The 23,616-nt window shown below is 38.6% G+C and overlaps 1 protein-coding gene and 1 long non-coding RNA gene across 3 annotated transcripts; both read right to left on the reverse strand.

Annotated features, from left to right (window-relative positions):
* Positions 1–960: 960 nt before the first annotated feature.
* On the reverse strand, positions 961–13,492 carry LOC146644791 (tumor necrosis factor receptor superfamily member 1A). Of its 2 annotated transcripts, XM_085393229.1 has the most exons (11): positions 13,394–13,492; positions 11,463–11,559; positions 11,231–11,356; positions 10,421–10,546; positions 10,252–10,291; positions 8,482–8,555; positions 7,872–7,997; positions 7,514–7,660; positions 6,819–6,856; positions 6,493–6,601; positions 961–2,658 (listed from the first exon to the last, which is right to left on the reverse strand). In XM_085393229.1, exons 1-11 carry the CDS (start codon positions 13,406–13,408, stop codon positions 2,318–2,320), a joined length of 1,239 nt encoding a protein of 412 aa, XP_085249355.1. In that variant the 5' UTR covers positions 13,409–13,492; the 3' UTR covers positions 961–2,317. The 2 variants fall into 2 exon arrangements, with proteins under 2 accessions (XP_085249355.1, XP_085249356.1); XM_085393230.1 differs by lacking the exon at positions 7,872–7,997.
* A 5,158-nt stretch (positions 13,493–18,650) lies between these two features.
* On the reverse strand, positions 18,651–20,186 carry LOC146644792 (uncharacterized). Its single transcript, XR_014909005.1, has 3 exons — positions 20,057–20,186; positions 19,827–19,950; positions 18,651–18,779 (listed from the first exon to the last, which is right to left on the reverse strand). It is a non-coding gene; the product is annotated as an uncharacterized LOC146644792 (long non-coding RNA).
* Positions 20,187–23,616: the final 3,430 nt, after the last annotated feature.

The raw sequence follows: 23,616 nt of genomic DNA on the forward strand, positions 1-23,616 counted from the left end.
AAGACATAAGGAAAATTAAATTAACTTCATCTTTAACCTCTTATTAAAAAAAAAATTAAAGCCACCCCATGCCAAAAAGTGATTTTCTGTGTTTATATTGATAAATATAAACTGATAAAAAGGCAGTAGTCAAGAGGATTTACAAAGCCTTTATATATACATAAACTAAAGAAATGACCTGTTTTGCAAAGATCTTTATGACTGCTTTATTGTGCCTACTCTGTGTTCAACATTATCATCTGTCCAAACTTTTTTTTGGACACTTAAAATATCTGCTGTGTTCAACTTCTTGCGGTTTCTACTGCCCACTTGGCCAAGTGTGATGTGAAAATCACATTTCTACCTTCAATAAATCTTTTCACCTGGTTAAATAAGTACAAAACCTTTACCTTGTAAAAGAAGTGTTTCTTACTCTGCATAGCTTGTTATATGACGTGATATCATTTGTGAGATATAGGTGACAGTAAAGGCCAACAAGTCATTTAGAGCAGTTTCAGTTCTGGTAATCTTTCATTTATTTATTTATTGAGAAATACTGGAAATCCCTTTTTTGGCAGGTGACACTGGTGTGGTTAAAAACATGGCAAACACATGGTGATGTGCAGCCTGACAGCATATCTACATGACAGCAGAAGAATAATGCTATAAATTTTGAAGCTGCATGTAAACACATAAAGTGAATGTGGTCCTGTAAGGGATCTGTTATTTTTCCATCCAGTAACTATGAACAATATAAGGCAGCTGTTCTTTGTGCTTTTAGCCCAAATTTGCAATTCATGGGTGTAATCCAACTCAAGAATAAAAGCTCTTCAAGTACTGTGCTCCTATTTTCTTTGTAGGTGGGGTGTGTGTGCGCTTACAAATGCACACCAGCTGCTGCGGTTCAAACATACAGTCCATACTCCCACCTTGTGGCCAAACATTTTATTCATGACATATACATATACAGGTGACATTTTGATTTGGGGTTTTACAGTAGCACGTTTTCATAACAGTGTACCACTAAAGACCACAATGAGATGAAAAACATTAAGATTTTCACTTTCAGTTTATTCTGCACCACACAAATATTCATACAAATGGATCATAAATAAAAAAACAATTATACTTTAACCTGTAAAACATATACAAATATTTATATCTCAGGGAAAGTGGCCTACATTCCCATTAAAACTTTCTTAAATAAACATCTTAAATGGGAAAATCCAAGACCTTTACTGTCAATGAAGTATAATGACACACACACATAGACACACAAAAAAACCTCTCAAAGTGAGATACCCAAACACCACAAGTGAGAACCATCCGTTCAAATGGAATATGTGTGGTGAGGAAAAACCCAGCATGCTGAACACTGACACCATTTAGTTGCAGGAAACTGAAAAACTGACGTCCTTTGGGGATTTCAGTTTTCTTCCTTTGCGAGAGTGCACAATAACAATCAGTGGCTGAGTTGTTATACCAAACGAGGGAGACGTCTGCAGCTGTGCTGCACAAACATCCCAGATGTGCACGGAGTGATCACGCACACGCACAGTTTAAAGATTCAGACTGAAAAAGTCTGTCCTTTGACAAGTCAAAAGGGGAAAAAAACAGAGAAATCTCAAGCACAGACTTGTGGAGGTAAAACAATCACGTACACTACACTAAGGAAGTGCAACTTCCTTGCTTACCCTTTAAGCACAAACACCTCCCAATTATACATGTACATTGCAGTACTGCTGTAAAAACCGCAGCCTCCATTGCTGGCATTTAAGAGGCACCACACAAAAAACTGGAGGTTACATTGTTCTAAACAACTTTTGGCAGCAGCCATTAGTTAAGGGAAGGGGACTTCCCTCAGTATTTTTTTATTTATTTACTGTCTCCACCTACTGTAGGCTACAAGAATATTACGAGTGTGTTAAGAGGTGTTATGTGGTTCCTAAAAATGCTAATGATGCTCTTGAGGAAGTAACCTGATGTTCGAAACTGCATTTTGCACTGCTACGAATCCATTATTTCATGTGTTTACATTCAACATTTTAGGTTTCTGTCTTAACATGAAATAAGGGTCCACTTTTTTACATTCCAGTTTATCAGATGTTTTTATTTGGCTTTAATCTACGTCTGCATTACTCAGTACGGGATATTTACGACATTGTTCCAGGTTTCTAGGGTTGTACTATATGGCTACAGATCGTAATGTCCTTTCCAGCGAGTGTCTAATCTTTCACACCAGCGTCCATGGCTGAATAATTTATGTTTCCAGTCATGTTATAGATAGCATTACACTTGTGCTGCCAGGTACAGCCTCAGTTGTCCCACACTGCTCCATTCAAATGGCTGTGAGTGCCTGTCTCTGGTCAGGCGTCCACTGCAGCTGTTCCAGGCTTTCCTGGAGCATCTGTGCACAGCCGGATAATTCCATGTAGTGTAAGGCTGAGAAAATATCACTGAGTTTGGAGGAAGAGTGCTGGCTCCACAGCCTCAGCATCTGGTACTGCTTCTCCATGGAGCCGAGACTGAAACCAGTCTCCATCTCGACTCGTGCCATCTGCTGGTCAGTCACCTTAAGCAGACGCAAGAACTCCTTCCACCTATGCAAGGGCACCTCCTTGATGATCGCGTAGAGGACGATGGCCGGCCAGCGATCTGCGTGGTCATTTCGTCTGGCAACTGGAAGGAGAGAATAATTAACAGTCAGAGGACACAGGGCACTGAGCTGCTTGTTTTGCGTTAGTCTGAGGTTAAAATAATCTGTATTTATGTGAAATAGAGCATTTGCGCAGCAGTTCACCTCCTGTCTCAAACAAGTCAATTTTGCTGCTTCTAAGAGCTTCCTGTTTGTGACCACCCTGTTAGGATATCTGTGAGTCACTGTCGTCATCCATTTCCACGATTAGAGAAACTAATGTGAAATGATAAGCAGTGATAACAGCAAGTGTTTTTTAATGTTTTTTTCCCCTTACACTGGACTCACTGGCAAAAACTTTGGTCATGTTTAAGATCAGCATTGTTACAGTGTGCCGTACTGTGCAAATGTCTTGAGCCATCCATCATGGCTCAATATTTTGCAAAGAAAATAGCAAAGAGGTGCAAATATCCACAGAAATGCATTAAATAAGGGCAAAACAGAGTTAATTTGTTCTAATGAGCTTGAAAGTCAAGATTTTGTGTGACCACCTATATTATCTAACACAGCCTGAACTCTCTTAGGTATGCTTTACTGCACTTTCCTTAACTAGTCTTTGGGAATAGTTCCCCAGGCTTCTTGGAGCACATTCAAAGCTTTTCATTGGCTGCTTTTCATTCCGTTCTCTGTCACTGCTTCAATAACTTTGATTTTCAGGCTCTAGGAAAGCCGATCCATGACCGATAGCCTTCTACTACGTGTTTTTCTATCCAGTATGCCTTTATTGCACTAACAGCGTGTTAAGCTGCGTGGACAACAACTGAAAAAAAAAACAATTTTTTTGCTACGTTTTTTTTTTGTCTCTAATGTGTTAACACAACACTGATTCATTCCTTGAGTGAGGTGTCTTTTTTATGCTTGAGTGAGTCATAGGTCAGTGTGAAGTGGCAAAATAAACAAACCAAAAAAAATCGTCGGAAAATGATCAGAGTGAGAATGAGTGAAAAAGCAGCCAATGGCCAAAGACAGAACTTTGAAAGACCTTCAGAAAGCCTGAAGAACTACTGGTCAAGACTGCTTTAAAAGTCTGGCTCCTTGGAAGCAAGTATATAAAGAAATTAGGCATAATTCAAGACTTTAACTGATGATTTGCATATACTGACTCTAATAGAAAGCTTTTTTTAATGATTCAGTGTACACCTTGTAACAGTCACAATTGTGTGGTGTCTCTTTAAGACAATTTAAGTTAATGTTTAGTGATGTCACAAGTATGCGTCACTGCTCTCTGTAGAGTGTGGGAGAAACGTGCTTGCGCATGGATGTGGACTGACATGGACCTCATATATTTACCTTCCTAATTCAAAGTAATGTCACAGGTTGTAGGAACACTGTGTTTCATGTATGACAAGGCAGCAGCTGTTCAACCGGGCCTTGTAAGGTAGGTGATGTGTGTGTCAATTAAAGGACACCACTGTGGAATTCCCAGTACCAGTGTGGTTGTGAGTTTTTGACTATCCTGAGTGTTTTCTGCCGCCTCCTCTCAACCACTGAATACAACCCACGTTATAACCTCCAACCAGCATTATGGTATATTCTGAAAAACTAATTAATTAATAAAGTAATTACTAATTAAGTAATTCAGAAGATATACAGAGAAATTTGACCACATTATATCAGCACTGGTCTGCTAAGTGGAAAAGCTTTCTCACTTTGTAATAACAGGACAACAACAGTCAAGAGACGTAATGATACAGAATACACAACGCAAATAAAAGTCCCATCTCAAGCTTATGAAGAGGAGAACAGAGCATAATCCTCACCCCAGTTCAAACAGCACAAAACTAAAAACAGGTTTTGATCTTAGCCGTGAATGCCAACAACAACATGACCTCACTAATAACTGCAGTTGTATTTAAAGCACACCTACAGGCTTGAAAGGCTTACATTGAATATCAGGAGTTTACCATATGACACAGTTAACAGGCACATGTGTTCACTATCTGACTTGCCATTTGACTTAATGTCACATTGCTGACTGATGCGAACGAGTAAGAACGCTGTATTTCCTAGTTTCCACCTCCACAGATGTGGTTCTGATAAACACTATGGTGAACAAGAAGAGATGAAAAAGTAAAAACAACAGCACTTATAGATAGTATACCGCGCTTCTATCAGATGGAAGAAACTGCAACAGCAACATTTTTTAATTTTACTAATATAATTCAATTAAACAATTTAGCAGTAGCAAAATAGCGCTTCCTTTTAACAACACAAGCAGACAAGCAGGTATTTGAAGGGGTAGCTATTCTCCTTAACGCTTTAGAAATATTGCTCGTTTAATGTTGATGTTGATATTTTTAGTTTTTTAAAGTGTATGTCTTTTTCATTCATTGTAAAACAACTGAGAAATTTCCCCTGGTTTTATTCATCATACACTATAATCGTGGAATCATTATGTTTTGAAGGTAATCTGCTTGGATCACACTTTATCTGAAAGCATTTGTTAAATTGTGAAACAATGAAATTGAAAAAAAAAAGTATGCCAAATGCCACTTTTTCTGGCTATGACCTACTGTCTACCACCTATTTAGGTGCGTCATAAAAACATGTGTCACTGATCATAAATGCTAATAACTTTACTGGAAAACTCAATGCTGAACACTTCCTCTTCTACAACTTTTCTCGCAGTTTTCACATCACTTATCTCAAACATTTACAGCCAAGCCCATCACACCCTCCAGCATTCAATACCTAAGTCTCACTTCGGATGAAGTCCACAGTCATTTAAATGAGGGGAGAAAGTTGAAGCGCTACGAACAATAGGTTTCACCTCCTCTCTAAATTAACACATTTCTTAAGTAATTCAGTGCAGCAGCATGCACCATCTCTACTGCTCACCACAGAAATAAAAAAAAAAATCACACTGTGGTGTAGAAGCAAATTCTTAAGCAACTACATTATTTACCCAGCTTGTGCTGATTGGCCTGTTTTAAACTCCTAAGTGACCAAAAGATAACTCAGCCTTATAGTGTGTACTGTATAGAACTCATTTTGACTTGTCCTGAAGGACGTGATGCAATGACCCTAATCTTCTATCCATCTATCTAAATCTATATCAATATATCTCTCTCTATATATATATATCTATATGTGTATAGGGAAAGAGAGAGATGTTTTTTTCCTGCCTACTTAAAGGATATAATATATACAGAAATGAATAAATGTTGAAAGTTGTTTATCCTTTTATGAGTCATATTGTCTCTGAAAATATGGCAAAAGCTTCCTTTGCACTTCATGTGTAAAAATATCTATAACACCACTGAGTTTCATTTGGTATGTGGTGTTCTTCTTAGCTGATAATCCCATGATTCTAGTAACAAAACTAGTATTTTCTGGGATCGTAGTAGTAGAAGTAGTAGCAGAAGAAATTATTTCCTGCTAAAATGTTGCAGATAAAGTCACATTTATCAGTTTTATATTGCCAGTTATGTCTTAAACCATAAATGGTTACATTTACCCTAAAGTGCAATATAATGGAAGCCTGTGCTGAAGGGCAGAGAAGGATTTCGTCTGTGAATATTTAATACCGAATGACAGAAAAAGAAATGCAGACTGTTTGATTGTTGGCTGTTCTCGAATTTGAGGTTTTTTATCCTTCTTCACTGAACTCCTATTAAAAGTAAGGAATATTTTAATCACTCCTTACATTGGGAATGAGGAAATGACTTTTGAGACTAAAATAAACTTTTCCGAGAATTCTGCAGGGGGTGTTTTTGTTTTGTTTTTTTAATTAGAAATCATCAACACATAATTAACAAAGTCCAGTATTTTGCATGTCGTGCATGTTAGCAAGAGATCAAATACTCAGATAGTCTTACCTATCTGGCCATTGACTGGCACGAGAGTGTTGATGTGGGTTGGATGTTCTGACATGGCTGGACTCTGATTGAGAGTCAACATGGGAGTTTCCTCAGAGAATGTAAGCGTCTTGAAAGAACAAACAAGACAGCATGAGTACAAACTTTGAAGTGCATGACAGGGATGACCAAAACTTTCTGCCTTTCTTGTGTGCTAATTATAAGCTAATGAGCTAATTATCTTGATGAACTATGTACAAGAAATTCTCACTGTGCACCTACAGTAAGTGTTCCTGCCTAGATTGCTATCTTTAAAGAAAACGAAGTGCATGAAACTGAGCACAAACCAGTGTGGTCGGGTTACTGCCTTGATGACTGGGTTGTTCTGTTAAAAAGGAAAGGAGATATTATCATTGAGTTTCCTGTCTGTTAGTCAAGACATGTTCAGTCACTAAGGCACATTTTTAAAACAGAACAAAATATGGATATTCTTCTATTTAATGCACAACTGGACAGTACATTTCACATTGTGAGGAGTAACATGAGAAAATTTGTCCTTGGTTGCGATGTGTCATAGTATCTTAACTTCCCAGAGGTCAAGTAATGTAAAGTGTAGTACTTTACATATTAGTACTTTACATGTAGTACTTTACATAACTTTGATATTAGCCATATGAAAACTACATGAATGTCCCCAGTCAATATCTACCGAACCGCTAAGTGCCTGTACTGTTTACTCTGTGTACTGTATATTAATGCTCAGTGGTAGTTGTAGAAATACTCTGATGAATAAAAGTGATTGTTCAATTCAAAGCACTTGAAAAATAGTAAAACCCTGCACTGAACAAAATACAATTAGGCAATAGAAAAAAAGGACTGACAAAAGTAACAAAAGTAACATTTAACCTTAAGGGTCAAATTTGTGCCATTACGTTTTAAAGAAGATAAAGTTACACAAATCTCATATGAAATGCAAACACTTCAAATGTGTACTTAAATACAACGCACAGGTACTTTGTTGGATTTATTTACTGCAGATTACCGTTCTTGGAGACTTCAGCCTCTTTCCTCCTCCTCCAGCAAAAACTGTCTTTGTGTTTGAATATCTTCATGGTGCAGATCAGCAGGAACCATGAGAGCAACACAAAGCTAATCACGAGAATCGCAAGAAAAATTCCTGCATTCCCCGCTGTGGACACAAAGACACACTCCACATCAATAAGTTCTGACGTAAGCATATTATGTCTTTATCCTCCATGTAAATTGGATAACAATCAGAGGCTGCTAAACCTGATAAAATGTCCTTAGCAAGTGTGATACGTTATAAAACTAAACTACAAAACCAAGGGCAGTAAGTTAATGTATCAAATGTGTTGTCAAAATATAAAATGAGCACTAACGGTTACGTGGAATTTCTGTTATATAAGGATCTGATGGATTCGTGAAAGCCTTGGATGTTGAAACAAGAGCTTTGTTTGGAAAGGGAGTTGAAGTTGAGGCTGGTGTAACAGTTGCAGACATCAATCCTGTCGTACGATTAAAAAAAAGAAGCAAGTTTGGAATTACTTCTCAACATTAGTGGGTTATATAATGTGATGTAATCTTCTGGTATACATGGATAGACAACACAATGCGTTTGCATTAACATACTTTAAGAAAAATAAAATTTTAAACTTTATTATTTATTATTCTTGGTGCTGGTGCATTTAGTAATCTGGCTCCGAGAGCCTCAGTTGTGTTTTTTAAGTAGTTGCAGATCAAATCTGAAGTACGGTCAGGAGGAATTTTTTCCATTCTTCTAAATAGAGCTGCTTTATCTCAGCAATATTTTTGGGGATGTGTGGACCAAAAAGCTTGAAAAGCAAACCCAAAGTATCACATCTTGTTTTCAAATCTCCTTTTCCTAAAGATCTACTTGAATGCTTAGGGCTCATTGTTTTTGCTGGCTCTCCTAACCTTCAGAAGAAGTCAGTCAGACAAAATGACATACATAATTAAAGATTCACTTACTTTTGTTTGCCACTGTGGTTGGAGACACAACTGGAGTTGTAGATGGATTTGTCGAAGCTGCAGTATTCGTTGGCCTATAACATAAAAAAACAGTATAGAAATCATCTGACAACACATATTTATCCTGACATTAAAAGCTAATGAAGCACCAACACAGGCAGTTATTTCTCCTGTCGTGTGTAAAAATGCATTCCAACATTAATCTGAGGTCCAGATTCAGACTGCATAATTCAAATGAATATATCTGCAAAAGTCAGTCTGTTAGTTTAAGTTCTCCTCTGTGTGCTTGCTTGCAGTGACTTATAGAGAGACTAAAAAAAACTAATCAAAGATTTTTCCATTGAAGGTTGACGTTTTCTAGCAGCATTGGAAAAACATTCAAACATTTTGCAACTAGGATGATCAGACCCCAGTTTGAGGAAAGCAATAATTTTTGTGTGTGACTCCGTGGGGACATGTTAGCAATGTTTTGAGGTAGTCAGAAATTTTCATTACCAATAACAGGTTACCAGATTTTAGTTTATTATGTAGAGGCCAAATTAATGACATTTAAAAGTAACTTTTCCAACGTTTACAAGTAAATGTAAGAATAAAGGGAAGACGAAGCTATGTTCTTATCATGTACTCCTTATATGATCCCATATTTCTCTTTATGTTATTTGTTCTGTCTGTTTGCATTTCAGTAGTAGGGATGAACGTTGATTTTTGAGTGGTTTTTTTTAGCTGACAATTCTATCATTGTCAGCTAATTGTCACTTCATGCTATATTTTTCCTAGTACGAACCTGAAGCATAATTATATCCAAAGAGGCAAAAACGCAAAGTGAAATAAACTTCCCTTTATTTTCTTTGTGGTTGTTTCAGTCTTTTCCACTAAAAGTCAGATGCCTTGTGACTTTTTGGTGGTGTCTTTCCCTGATGGGAGTAGCATTAGAAATTGAAAAATATTAAAAAGCCTTTCCTCCGTTTTTCACACAAGCTTAGTGAAAGCCAGACTTTTGCAAATCCTTTGCACTTGCACTTTCACTCAGTGCAAATGCAAATCCTGCAGAGTCAATCAATATGTGGGACATCGGGGACAAAGGACGGTCCCACATAATAAGAGACATCTTGTGACTCAATTTGTATCCTTAAAAAAGACATTATGGTACAGTGATCAGAAGAAATGGTTATAGAAATGTAAAGGTGGATGTCCAGGGGATCTGTCTATTCTTTAATACAAATGTGTAAAACTGGAAAACAGTGCTTGAAAAGCAACTCTAACCTGCCTATTATCAGGACTTTTGTCATCTGCAGGCATGTTATTTAGCACAGGTAGTCAAGGCCTCAGTCAAACCACAGGAAATATGGGAGGGGGAGAGAAATTTGTAACCATGTTTCCTCCATTCTAACAAAAAGACAACACGTCCCCTGCTGAAATCAGGCCATGTTTAACTCAACCACAAACATATTGTAGATCACATTTTAGTTAGCACTGACAAATAGTTGCCATTTATCTAGAGTAAGTTAGTGGCCCTCTAAACGTCACCAGAAGTTGATACACATTAAATGAACAAACATCACTGAACAAACACTGCAATTTTGGTGCATACCTGTAGACTGTATTCACATACAATACAGCGTAAGCTATCACCACAGTAAGTATATGTATTTTATATCATTGGCGCTTTCATTTGCAGTTCTGTGTTCTTGTCAGTCTGTCGCGAACAAAATTTAAGCACACTGTCTATGTTTTTTTGTTTATTTTCTGTTACATTGTAAAGTCTTCTACCTCCGGGGGTGTGGGCACTTCGTGTAGTAGTCAGCATTCCCTGAAAGGAACATAAGAGTAACTGTGAATGTAGGAATTTAAAGTGAGATTGTTATTATATTAGAAAATGAATCCGTTTGGCTGCAGTGAATATCAGTCTAATGCTTTAAAATCCTTTGAGGTTACTTACGTGGGCAGTGCGGGCAGGAACATATTGAACATTGCCGTGGATAAGATCCTGAATTGTAGTATCCCTCCATGCAGCCACACACTGTGCTCCTGTTAAAGGTGCAGGGCTCTATTACCACCTCATCATCTGGGGGAAAAGCAAAATACAGTGTTTCCATCTCAGTCCAAATAACTGAAAAACGCAGTCCCGATAAGGCCATGGGACCACATGTTGTTTTCTACTGTCACATTCTTTTCATCAATTAGCACATGAAATGATTTTTCCAAGTTCTGCTTCAATATTTTATGTGAAACTCAGTTGAAATGTAAACAGAAGGAATCAATATGTTAACGGCACGCTCAAACTGGTACGCACACAAATTCACGTGTTGTTGTTACAGTGCAAGTCTCCATGTAAAGTGAATACTCAAACTGGCACTGATGTTATTAGTGACATACAGTTACTATTATATTAGGATTTCCCACACTAAATATTTATTTCATTCCACTGCATCAAACTGGTTTAACAGAAATATTAGATCATTATAATTTGCTCATCATTAAAAGAGATCTTACATGCAGCGAAGAATAGCATTGTCTTTTATATGACCAAATAAACAGAAAACACCAGTCTACTGTTTTATTTTAGTCCACGTTTCTCTCTGTGGTTTTCCAGTGAAGGTGCCATCTTCACATGTTTTATATATTGAAATAACCAGAAAATATCCATCTGCTTTATTCTAGTCTAATTTGTACTTGAACGCTCCTTAAACTTTATCACACAAGCTGACAGTATGTGTAGCAGCAAACTGAAAATGAGCAGGATACTTACGATTACATGAGTCACACCGAAGACATTTCTCTACGAAGTTTTCTACCTCCGTGAATGTGCCATGCTCACATTTCTTGCATTTGTACTTTTTAACTTGATCATCACAATCACCAACTTTATGATATCCTGGGGAAGACAGAGAGAAAGAGAAAGGTAACGAGTTAATGTGATATTTCCACAATGACTTCACGAAGGACAATAATTGTCAATAATAATCCTATGTATATCTTACCAGCTGGGCATAAATTGTAGCACGAATCATTAGTTTGTTCGATCCCCTCAGTTTGACTCTGTCCACAGGAAGTCAGTGCAAGCATCAGTGGGAAGACCTGAAACAAAAAAAATGAGGTCTGAAGATCTGAGGTGTTAAATGAGGGTTAAGGTGCTTGTGTGTGAGCAGGATTGACATTTCATCACAAAAGCTGAAACAAAATGACAGAAAGAGTAAAAATAATTGACTCTCATCAAGTCACTGGAGAGGAAAAACTTTTTAATTTGCATATATCATCAAAGAGGAACATGTTCATTGAAAATGTAAATGTTCCACTGCCATTAAAGGTTCAACACATTTTCTGAACTCTAGCATGCACATCGTGCAGCAGACAGTTGTTGTTCTACCAAAGCAGAATGACAGAAAAAAATATGCCAAGCAGATCAGTGGAGACTTGGTCCATTTTGAAGACAGAACGGAAAACATGTCAGAGTATTTGGACCATCCTCCACCCAGAGCCAATGAACTAAGACTCTTCTTGACCATCAGAGTTCTCACATACATGACGCATATTGCAAACCTCAGTCCAAAAACATCCTCATTTTCAAAACTTCCCCAATACATACTGATGAGATATGAACCTGATTGATTAATAACACTACTGTTAAATGTATAAGTAATGTTCGCACACGTCTGCAGTAGGTGAATATCCAGGCAGCTGTAGCTGTACTGCATGTTAAAATATCTCTCTCTCTCTCTCTCTCTCTATATATATATATATATATATATATATATATATATATATATATATATATATATATATACACACACACCACTGAGTGAAAAAAAATATTCTCTCTACAAACGTCCGACACAAAGGTCAAATATTTCTGACTCGTGGGTGAGTGAGAAAAGTTCAGAAGAGGAAATCATCATATAAATAATATAATACAACCCTGCCCCACAGATTTGGCCCCACAGAAAAGAGATAAGTTGGAAAACTGTTGAGCGATAGGAAATGACAGGTCAGGGAGCCCAGTGCTACCAGCTTACCGGACTATTCTTCCAGTTTTACACACTGTGGGCTTCTTCATCTTCCTTTTCCTAAACCCCAAAACACTTATATTTATGGATGCTGGCTGCCCAATGATAACACATAAAACAAAGGGAATCCTTCTGCTAACTTTTCCCCTACATCTGTGATTATTTAGATCCCTGAAATATAGCTTGCAGTATTGTTAAAAGTTCTTCATCTGTGACTCTCCTCTCATTGTTGTGAGTTATTGTCTATTTTCAATTGAGTGATTTCAGTCTCTCAAAGGTAAACCTTAAGAAACCTATTGGCCGTTGTCTTTACATTTATTATTTATTTATTTATTTATTTATTATGACAAGAACCTTGCGATCTTTAAGGTGGGTAAATGTGAATAATGCAAAAAGAGAAAGTAAATAATCATTAGATACAGCTCATGTAAAAGTATCAAGTTATTAAACGTCACGGTCTCACTGCACCCAGAGCTGCAAGACCACAAAAGATAATCCCAGTAATCTACAGAACGTCTTCCCTTCATTCATCCACATACAACTACATGTCACTACAGCCTTAACGATTTTGCAGCAACTAACGTACACACGCTACATATGGAGCTCTTATTGCAAACAATAAAAACAGAAGCCACAACAGTGAGGATGTACACTAGCTGTAGTCATGGCAGCAATGAGATTTACGGCCACTCAAGAATATACGCAGGAAAATATTACAAATAATCATAAATATTTATCTTGCAGTCATTAAGACATAACGTTTGCTTCCTCTAATCCAAACATAATCTTTTCCGATAGTTCCCATCACAATGAATAATGAAAATCCACTCAGAGGAAACTGCATTAAAGCACCCTTGAAATTAAACACGCAGATGATCCAGATCAAACCTATGAACAGAATTACTTACCAAGACAAAGTTCATTTTGGGAGAGCAGGCAGTGTGGAAGTTAAACAACCAACTTATGCTGAAATTCACTCATTTGAAAGCAAAACAATGTCGTTTTCAGCAGCAGGACGAGGCACTCTGACTGAGCTGAGGTGTAGATTTCCTTTAAAGCTGACTCAAATTAACGGTTTTAGGAAGGCTTTGTTTGTGCGAGTGTGTGTGTGTGTGAGTGTGTTTGTGGGTCAGGGCTTTCAGTTCTTTGGAGTGTTCAGAGAAGTGTTGCGAGAAACAGGAAACAAAGTCAGATGTAACCACCCACCCCTTACAGACACACGCATACGCACATAGTGACAGTGTAATTCCGCTGAATCTCAGTGATAATGATGTGGTTCAGACAAAAGCCCTGGTGACATACATGGGGATATTTCACAAGCTGGACAGTGTGGTTAGATCTGATGGTGGTGCGGAGTGGGGCATGTAAGAGGAGGTGTTGTACACCGTGAAGGTGTTGGCCATGTTACCGGCTCTAAAGCAACCTACTTTTCATTCAAACTTCAAAAGAAGAGAGAAAAAAGAAGGATGGGACCACAATGAGAATCAAACAAATGTGGTTAACTCAGTTGTTTATCATATCAGAGGAGAGAATATTGACTCTTCCTCTTTTAATCCGACATATAAATCTACACCAGTCACATTTTATTGGTTCACAAATTCTGTTCAGCGTGTGTTTTGACAATTTAACTGAACGCCACACTTATGTAAAGGACTGAAAAAATACACCAAAAAAGAAGTATACAGGTTTAAAAATAGAATTTATAATCCAAAGGAATACATTTGTCATGGTCCTGGGCCATGTGGGCCCAGTATTCTTAGTTCCTTGTATGTTTGTATTTTGTTCCTTATTTAGGCCATGTTTTCTGAGTTGCCCTGTTGTGTTGTTCCCTAAGTGTTTTCCCTTCATGGCTTTTACCCCCTGTGTGCCCCTCTGTGTATCTGTGAGCCCTCGTCTCTCCTTATGTTTTATTCCATGTTTCCCCTGCCCATTATGTCTAAGTTCTCCCCGTGCTCTCTCTCCCCCCTGTGTGCCCTCTATGTATTTATGAGCCCTCGTCTCCCTTTGTGGTTGTTTCATGTTTCCCCAGCCCGTTATGTCTGTGTTTTCCCCGTGCTCTCTCTCCTCCTGTCTGAACCTCTGTGCCTGTACATGTCATGTTCAGTTCACCCCGCCCTGTCTCGTTATGATTATCAGTGTCACCTGTGTTCCCCGTGTGTGCCCACTTTCCTCGTTTACCCTCTGTGTATTTCTGTCTGAGTCTCCCTCTGTTCGGCGTCGCGTTCTCCCTCATGTTGTGTGTAAGTCTCCCCGTGGTTCGGTTCCTTGTACAGTTCATGCTTTAGTTTTCCCAGTTTTAGTTTATTTTGTATTGCTTCCCGTGGCCAGCAATAAAGCTGTGTTTTTTGAGTTTATCCCCGTGTCTGTGAATCTGCATCTTGGGTCCTTCCCCTGCCTGCCACACAACGTATCATGACAACATTGTTCATATGGCATGGAGTGCTGACTAAGACTTCAGTGTAAATCAAAAAACACAGCCAAGCCTTTTTCAAGTTTGAGAAAGAGCAATGCAATATGCAATAAATAAAATAATGCTTTCCAAAATAAATCCAGGAACTATCAGTGCATCAGGCATTTGGCTTCCTGCTGTAGACACAAAGACACACTGATGTAAGGATGCTACATTCAAAAAGGGGGAAATTTGAGACTTACAAAAATATCCAAAAATATCCATCTCTTTTATAATGTGTCAATACATTTGATCTAATGAGTCATAAAGCGCTGAGGTGGGAGTTAAAAAAGACTACATGAGCAGTAATAACGTCCAGTGGTTTTTAACTCACTAATAGTCATACGAAACTCGATTAATCTGAAGATCTGAAGCATTCATCAAAGCTTTTGATGTTGAAGCTGGAGCTACAGTTGGAGCATCCATCCGCCTATCCATGTACTGCACAAACCCACAGGTACATGGATAGACGGATGGATGCCTAGGTGTTGTCAACCTAGTCGAGAGACTTGTTGGACCAGTAACAGAAAGAGAAAGCCAGCAAACATTGTGTAATAATGCGATCTGACTACATTTTACTCTTTTCTGTATTTATTGAACACACTGATTTATCATTCAAGATGCTGGTTGATAATATTCTTTGCCAGCAGGACATTTTAATCATTTCCAGGTCAGATCTGCACTCTGAATTTGGATCCTTCTTTCATAAAGATCGGCTTTAGCTCAGCAACAATCTTGGGATGTGTGGTGCTAAAAGGCTCTTAAAGTTAATCCTCAGCATCACAATGTTTTTTAAGTATCCTTCATTGTACAATTTATATTTGAATGATTAAGATCCATTTTCTTTCATCTTACCTGCTTTGTACCAAATGTCAGAAATCCCACTTAGACACTCTCCAAGTTCTCCCCAGTGATGGCAGCAACAAGTACTGTTAATGTCTGAATAACATATTCACTATAGAGAAGAACAATGCAATGGGTTGGTTTTTTTTTTTGTTAATCCATAAAATAAATGATGTTTTGTAATTGTAACTTAGATAAAGATTTGGCCATGCTTTAAGAGAAACTGTACAGCTGTGGATAGATATGTAAATGATGCGTTAGCACATTTCCTCCTGCATTCTGGTTCAATCTGGTTCAATCTGATATGCTGTCCTATAAATAAGGAAAGAGACTGGTAGTGTCAACACAGGAAGCTGATGGCATATCTCAAAAGGTGTTAAGAGATAGCAAAGCCCTGATATGAAGACTCGAATGGTTACTGCTCCTAGAATGGAGCGTCCTCCGAGATGCAGAGGAAGCAGAAGATCCGGGGAGCCTGTTTACTCTTTAAGAACAATGTGTGAAACTAGCATTTCGCATGCGGTTTGTGAGTTAGCCAGGTAACCCATAACCTTCGTATTATTAGACACATTTGGCACTGCTCATCACCACGGTTAATCATGCCCACAGTCAAACCACAGGAGCAGTGAGTGCACAAGAGATGTGCATGGAGGTTAAATTTGCAAACGTGTTTCCTCCATTTTGACTAAAAAGCCTAAAGAAAACATGAAATGCTCGACTCAACCACAAATATATTTAGATCAGAATTTAAAAGCAATTAAAAGTGTTTTTCTAGTTCATGCAAACCCTTTGAAGTCATAAAACTTTGCCTGTACCGTCTTCTACCTTTGGCATTGCTGGCAATTCTTTCTTTAGTGAGCATTCTCTGAAAGGAAAATGAAGGTGGCTGAATTCATATACAGTGGGGCAAAAAAGTATTTAGTCAGCCACCGATTGTGCAAGTTCCCCCACCTAAAATGATGACAGAGGTCAGTAATTTGCACCAGAGGTACACTTCAACTGTGAGAGACAGAATGTGAAAAAAAAATCCATGAATCCACATGGTAGGATTTGTAAAGAATTTATTCGTAAATCAGGGTGGAAAATAAGTATTTGGTCAATAACAAAAATACAACTCAATACTTTGTAACATAACCTTTGTTGGCAATAACAGAGGTCAAATGTTTACTATAGGTCTTTACCAGGTTTGCACACACAGTAGCTGGTATCTTGGCCCATTCCTCCATGCAGATCTTCTCGAGAGCAGTGATGTTTTGGGGCTGTCGCCGAGCAACACGGACTTTCAACTCCCGCCACAGATTTTCTATGGGGTTGAGGTCTGGAGACTGGCTAGGCCACTCCAGGACTTTCAAATGCTTCTTACGAAGCCACTCCTTTGTTGCCCGGGCGGTGTGTTTTGGATCATTGTCATGTTGGAAGACCCAGCCTCGTTTCTTCTTCAGAGTTCTCACTGATGGAAGGAGGTTTTGGCTCAAAATCTCACGATACATGGCCCCATTCATTCTGTCCTTAACACGGATCAGTCGTCCTGTCCCCTTGGCAGAAAAACAGCCCCATAGCATGATGTTTCCACCCCCATGCTTCACAGTAGGTATGGTGTTCTTGGGATGCAACTCAGTATTCGTCTTCCTCCAAACACGACGAGTTGAGTTTATACCAAAAAGTTCTACTTTGGTTTCATCTGACCACATGACATTCTCCCAATCCTCTGCTGTATCATCCATGTGCTCTCTGGCAAACTTCAGACGGGCCTGGACATGCACTGGCTTCAGCAGCGGAACACGTCTGGCACTGCGGGATTTGATTCCCTGCCGTTGTAGTGTGTTACTGATGGTGACCTTTGTTACTTTGGTCCCAGCTCTCTGCAGGTCATTCACCAGGTCCCCCCGTGTGGTTCTGGGATCTTTGCTCACCGTTCTCATGATCATTTTGACCCCACGGGATGAGATCTTGCGTGGAGCCCCAGATCGAGGGAGATTATCAGTGGTCTTGTATGTCTTCCGTTTTCTGATGATTGCTCCCACAGTTGATTTTTTCACACTAAGCTGCTTGCCTATTGTAGATTCACTCTTCCCAGTCTGGTGCAGGTCTACAATACTTTTCCTGGTGTCCTTCGAAAGCTCTTTGGTCTTGGCCATGGCGGAGTTTGGAGTCTGACTGTTTGAGGCTGTGGACAGGTGTCTTTTATACAGATGATGAGTTCAAACAGGTGCCATTCATACAGGTAACGAGTGGGGGACAGAAAAGCTTCTTACAGAAGATGTTACAGGTCTGTGAGAGCCAGAGATTTTCCTTGTTTGAGGTGACCAAATACTTATTTTCCACCCTGATTTACGAATAAATTCTTTACAAATCCTACCATGTGAATTCATGGATTTTTTTTTCACATTCTGTCTCTCACAGTTGAAGTGTACCTCTGGTGCAAATTACTGACCTCTGTCATCATTTTAAGTGGGGGAACTTGCACAATCGGTGGCTGACTAAATACTTTTTTGCCCCACTTTAATCATTTATTTATTTATTTATTTTAAGTGACAGAGTTACTGCATTATGTAAGCCAGCATATGAACATTAGTTCATTGGACATTTTGGGTATTTTCTAAATGATATAATTACACCGCAAAGTCTCTAGCCCAATACTCTGCCTGTTCATAATGAAACACAAGTCTGACAAGATTTCCCAGACTCAACAGATTTCATTCAAGAGTTCTGACTTCAAAAAACGGTTGAATGAGATCACCAAAATATCATTGTGAAAGGTTGCAGGAACAAAAGAGCATATTATACTATGTGTGTAGTCAGATTTAACTCCAGATCCTCTTACATTTTCTCACACTACCACATGCGTCTATTCACTGGAAGCAGGATACTTACAAACACATGACTCACACTTTACATTTCCCCGTGGGGTTTTTCATTTCCATGTAGGTGCCATCTTTTGCCCCATCTTTTGAATCTGTACGTTTCAATTGGCTCGTCACAGGTACCATCTTTATGACAACCTGGGACAGAGAGAGAGAAAAGAGGAAAGTTAGTGTTTTACTTCAGGTGTGCACAATTTGTAACGTGAACCATTAGTTTGTTCTGTCCTCTCAGTCCATAAACAAATGCCTGCAAATACAGAGCAAACTGAGCAGGCACTGTTAATAAAAGTGGGGCAAAATTCTCCCATAATACTGACAAAGGTTTATTTTGTGTTTTTATGACTGTAGAGTCCTGTGAAAATTCTTTCAAATGACTGTAGAAATTGTTGTTTTTAGAGCAGTGAGACTATGACAGAGGATCCCAATAATTAAAAAGCCTTCTTTGCCTCAGTTACCTCCATGTGTCTGCTGTCACCTTTAAACACTGCAGCCTTAACATTTACCTGCCAAATGCAGTTACATAGGAGGCTTCATATTAACACTAAAAATGAAGAAGATAACAGTGTGGATGTACACTAGCTGTTGTAATAACAGCAATACGATTTACAGTTACTCAAGAACAGACAAAATAAAAATACTACACTTAATAAACAGAAGACTTTCTTAGTCCAAATAACTGGAATACACAGCTCTGACAAGGCCACAGGACTACATGTTGTTTTCTCAGTCAGTGCCTTTTCATTAGTTTTAGTTTTAGTGGCAAAAAAGGTCATTTCTAAATGCTGTGCCAATATTCATGTGGTCAAGAGTCTCAGTTAGCATCCTCTCAAAATGATACTCTTCGGATTATTTGTAAGATACAATATTAAGGCCGTCATAATATACTCATCATGAAAAGAGATCATTTTGGTCAAATTTAAATTTGATCCCCCTTCAGCTTTATCACACATACTGACAGCACACATCACAGTTAATGGAAGATGAGTAGGATCCTTACACTCACAGACGCTACACCTGAGATATTTCTCTCTGTGCTTTTCCTATGAAGATATTTTATATATTGAAATAACCAGAAAATACCTGTCTGTCATATTTCAGTCCAATTTAACTTGAAAACACCTTAAACTTTATCACACAAGCTGACAGTATGTGTAGCAGCAAACTGAAAATGAGCAGGATACTTACAACTATGAGTCACACCTACGACATTTCTCTATGATGTTTTCTACCTATGTGAATGTGCCATGCTCACATTTCTTGCATTTTTACTTTTTAACTTGATCATCACAATCACCAACGTTATGATATCCTGAGAAAGACAGAGAGAAGGAGAAAGGTAACGAGTTAATGTGATATTTCCACAATAACTTCACGAAGGCCAATTATTGGCAATAATGTTCCTCATTATATCTTACCAGCTGGGCACAAATTGTAACATGAACCATCAGTTTGTTCGATCCTCTCAGTGTGAAATCCACAGGAAATCAGTGCAAGTATCAGTGGGAACATTTGGTCACAAAAGCTGAAACAAAAAGACAGAAAGAGTAATAATGATTGACTCTTGCCAAGAAACTGGAGAGGAAAAACTTGTTTTTTAATTTCAATAACTTTTTAGGGAGACTGAAAATATGGGAAACATATTCTATAAAATTCTAGACTTTCCACTGACAATCAAAGTTTAACATATCTTCTGAACTTTAGCAATAACGTCCAAGAAACACACAACACAGGGAGTTTTTAGGACATCCTGATAATAATGAATTACAGTAGTCCAGCCTAGAAGTAATAGATGCACGAACCAGTTTTTCAGCATCACTCTGAGTTTCTAATTTCAAAAATATTACACAAGTGGAAAAAAGCAGTCCTACATATGTGCTTATTATGCACACTGAAGCACATACAAACATTACTCTAATATCTGTACACTTTCACAGTAGGTGAATATCTGGTAGCTGTGCTGTGAGGCCTCAAGAGATTAAGAAAGCTAAAATCTATGCAAATACATACCAGGGAACACAAACCCTTGTCTAAAGTAAAACAATGCTATTCTCTCTACAGAAGTCCATCACAAAGGTCAAATATTTTCAGACACAGGTGAGAGAGAAGAATTCAGGAGAGGAAAACTGATCATACAAACAATATAGATTTTTTTTAAAAACCCTTGTGATATGGGCTGCACTGTTGAGTGATAGGAGATGACAGGTCTGAGAGCCCAGTGATACCAGCTTACTGGAATATTCTTCCAGTTTTACTTTTCTTCATCCTCCTCTTCCTAAACCTGAACACTTATATTTATGGATGTTGGCTGCCCAATAATAACATATAAAACACAGGTAATCCTTCTGCTAACTTTTTACATTAGATACAGATTATTTACGTCTCTGAAATATGACTTGCAGTTGTACTGTTAGAGGTTCTTCCTGCATTACTATCTTCTAATTATTGTGACAGATTATTGTATATTTTCAGCACAAACGCACCAGGTAAAATCTAAAATTTGAAATAAGCAAACAAAAGATGAATCAATGAATCAAAACTCTGGCACAACGGTAAACTTAACACAAAGGAAAACGAGACAAAGACTGAACATCAAGGAACATATTATTAGAGAAAGAATAAACTGGAACTCGTGTAATAACTACAAACAGACACTGAAATGCAAAAGGTGACAAACCAAGAAAACCTGTGAACAGAACAACCCGTTCTCACTCTGCGGGAGCGTCATTGCACTGGATTCCAGCCATAACCCGCCGCGTACCATAAGAACGCCGAAGGTCTCCTTTCGCGTTCCTCAGGAACGCCGCGGGACGTGACAAAACGTCGACATGTTACGCCTCGGGAGTGAGAACGCTCTGCAACAGAAACATGGCAAAACCAAATAGCAAACATCAATTAGAAATGAAACTCATAGCTCCAAAAACACTACATGAACTAAAACTCAAGCAAAAAGTATTTAACAATAAACACAACCTAAAGGTCTGCTAGGTCCAGGACCAATGACAAAAATATGCAGTTACACTTGGAGCTTCAATAACAACACTAAAAATGGAAACCTAAACAGTGAAGATGAACTAGCTGTAGGACTGACAGCAATGTGATTTACAGTCACTCAAACTCTCAAATTTAACAATTAGTCACAATTAACAGATAAATACAACAAGTTATCTTGCAGTCATAAAGACATAATGTTTGTATCCGCTTATTCAATCACAATCCTTTCCAATAGTTCCCATAACAATTAATAATTCAAAAACATTCAAATGAAAACTGCATTTAGAAAAACACTGTTTTTCTCAATCCAGCTCAAACCTATAAAAAAAAGTATTACTTACCAGGGCAAGATTCATCTTTGGGGTTTTAAGTTTGAGGAAGACTCTGATTGTGTGAATGTGTGATCGTGATTGGGGGTACGGGGTTTCAGTTCCTTGGGGTGTCTTCAAAGAAGTGTCAATAAAAGCAGGAAATAAGGTCAGATCATGTGACAACCCACCAGGAACAGTGGTGGAGTTAGGTAAGCAGTTAGATCTGTGGTGGGGTAGTGTTGGGGACTGTTGAGTATAAGAGGGCTGCTACACTGTGAACATGTTACCTATCTTATTGGCTTTAAAACAACCTCTTTCTCATTAACCTCTTTTTATTATAGAAATCTATTACATTTACTATATTGACTCTTCCTTTTTTATTCCAACATAAAAGTCTACTTTGCTGTTAGCATTCGTCTGCTGCAGTAAACCTCAACTATAATCCAAAAAGTGCTTCACTGTTCATTCAAACACAAGAACATATGTGGGTATAGTTGTCATTTAGTTCCTAATTTTATTTTATTTTTTAAATGCAATCACTTTCAGGTAACTTAACACTCTCTCCAATCAACTTTTCATTGTTCCAAAAATCTGTTTATAACCTCTTTGACAGTTTAACCGAGCACCACACTTTTGTCAAGAGGTGTGAAGTTACACCTTCAAGAGGCATATATTCAGAATTTATATTTAGAATACGAATAAATATAGTTTTTAAATGACATGAGGTGCTAGCAAGATGTCCAGTACTAATAAAAAGATGGTACACATCTTCAAGAAGACATGGTTTTCTTTATTTTCTGCTAAATCAGGTTGAAAAGCAACGTTTTTTTAAGCAATTTGAGCCCTAACATAATGCTAGGGCGGTAATATGGACCTATACAAGGCTGCGTCCTACAACGTGCGCAGCGCGGTCCGAAAGGCAAAGCGGAGCTACGGGGAAAAACTAGAGTCACAGCTACGACAGTGCGACTCTAGGAGCCTGTGGAAAGGACTGCGGACTATAACGGACTATAAACGACCAGCTTCTTCAATGATGAATGCCGATGCTTCACTGGCTGATGAGCTGAACACGTTTTATGCTTGCTTCGACGCCGCAGCAATTAAAACAACAAACGGCTGCGCGCGCTCGGAGTGCACTAGTGAAGAAAATGCATTCGTCATCACAGAGCATGCCGTGAGGAACACCTTCAGGAGGGTGAACACCAGGAAGGCAGCAGGACCAGATGCAATCCCTGGCCGGGTCCTTAGAGCCTGCGCTGATCAACTAGCACCAGTGTTCACAGAGATCTTCAACCTCTCCCTGGCCCAAGCTGTGGTTCCCACGTGCTTCAAACAGTCCATTATTGTCCCTGTTCCAAAGAAACAACAGCCTGCTTGCCACAATGACTACCGTCCAGTAGCACTGACTTCAATTGTGATGAAGTGTTTTGAAAGACTGATGAGAGATCACATCACTTCTTCACTTCCTCCCACCATCGACTCACTTCAGTTTGCTTACCGGACTAATCGTTCCACAGACGATGCCATATCTCACCTGCTCCACACATCCCTGAGTCACCTGGACACTGGCAGAGGGAATTATGTTAGGATGCTGTTCGTGGACTACAGTTCAGCATTCAACACAATAATTCCCTCTAAGCTTTTCACCAAGTTGACGGATCTAGGACTCAGCT

Source organism: Rhamphochromis longiceps, linkage group LG20, assembly GCF_057381845.1.
Source record: "Rhamphochromis longiceps isolate RC_006_pf linkage group LG20, R_longiceps_female_GT1.1, whole genome shotgun sequence".
NCBI classification, from domain to species: Eukaryota; Metazoa; Chordata; class Actinopteri; order Cichliformes; family Cichlidae; genus Rhamphochromis; species Rhamphochromis longiceps.

What these genes read in the sequence shown, in the direction of transcription:
- LOC146644791 (XM_085393229.1), bottom strand. An exon ending in CTACAATTTATGCCCAGCTG is followed by an intron (nt 11,357 to 11,462) that starts GTAAGATATACA and finishes TGTCTTCCCCAG; the next exon opens with GATATCATAAAGTTGGTGAT. An exon ending in AAGTGCCCACACCCCCGGAG is followed by an intron (nt 8,556 to 10,251) that starts GTAGAAGACTTT and finishes TTTATGTTATAG; the next exon opens with GCCAACGAATACTGCAGCTT.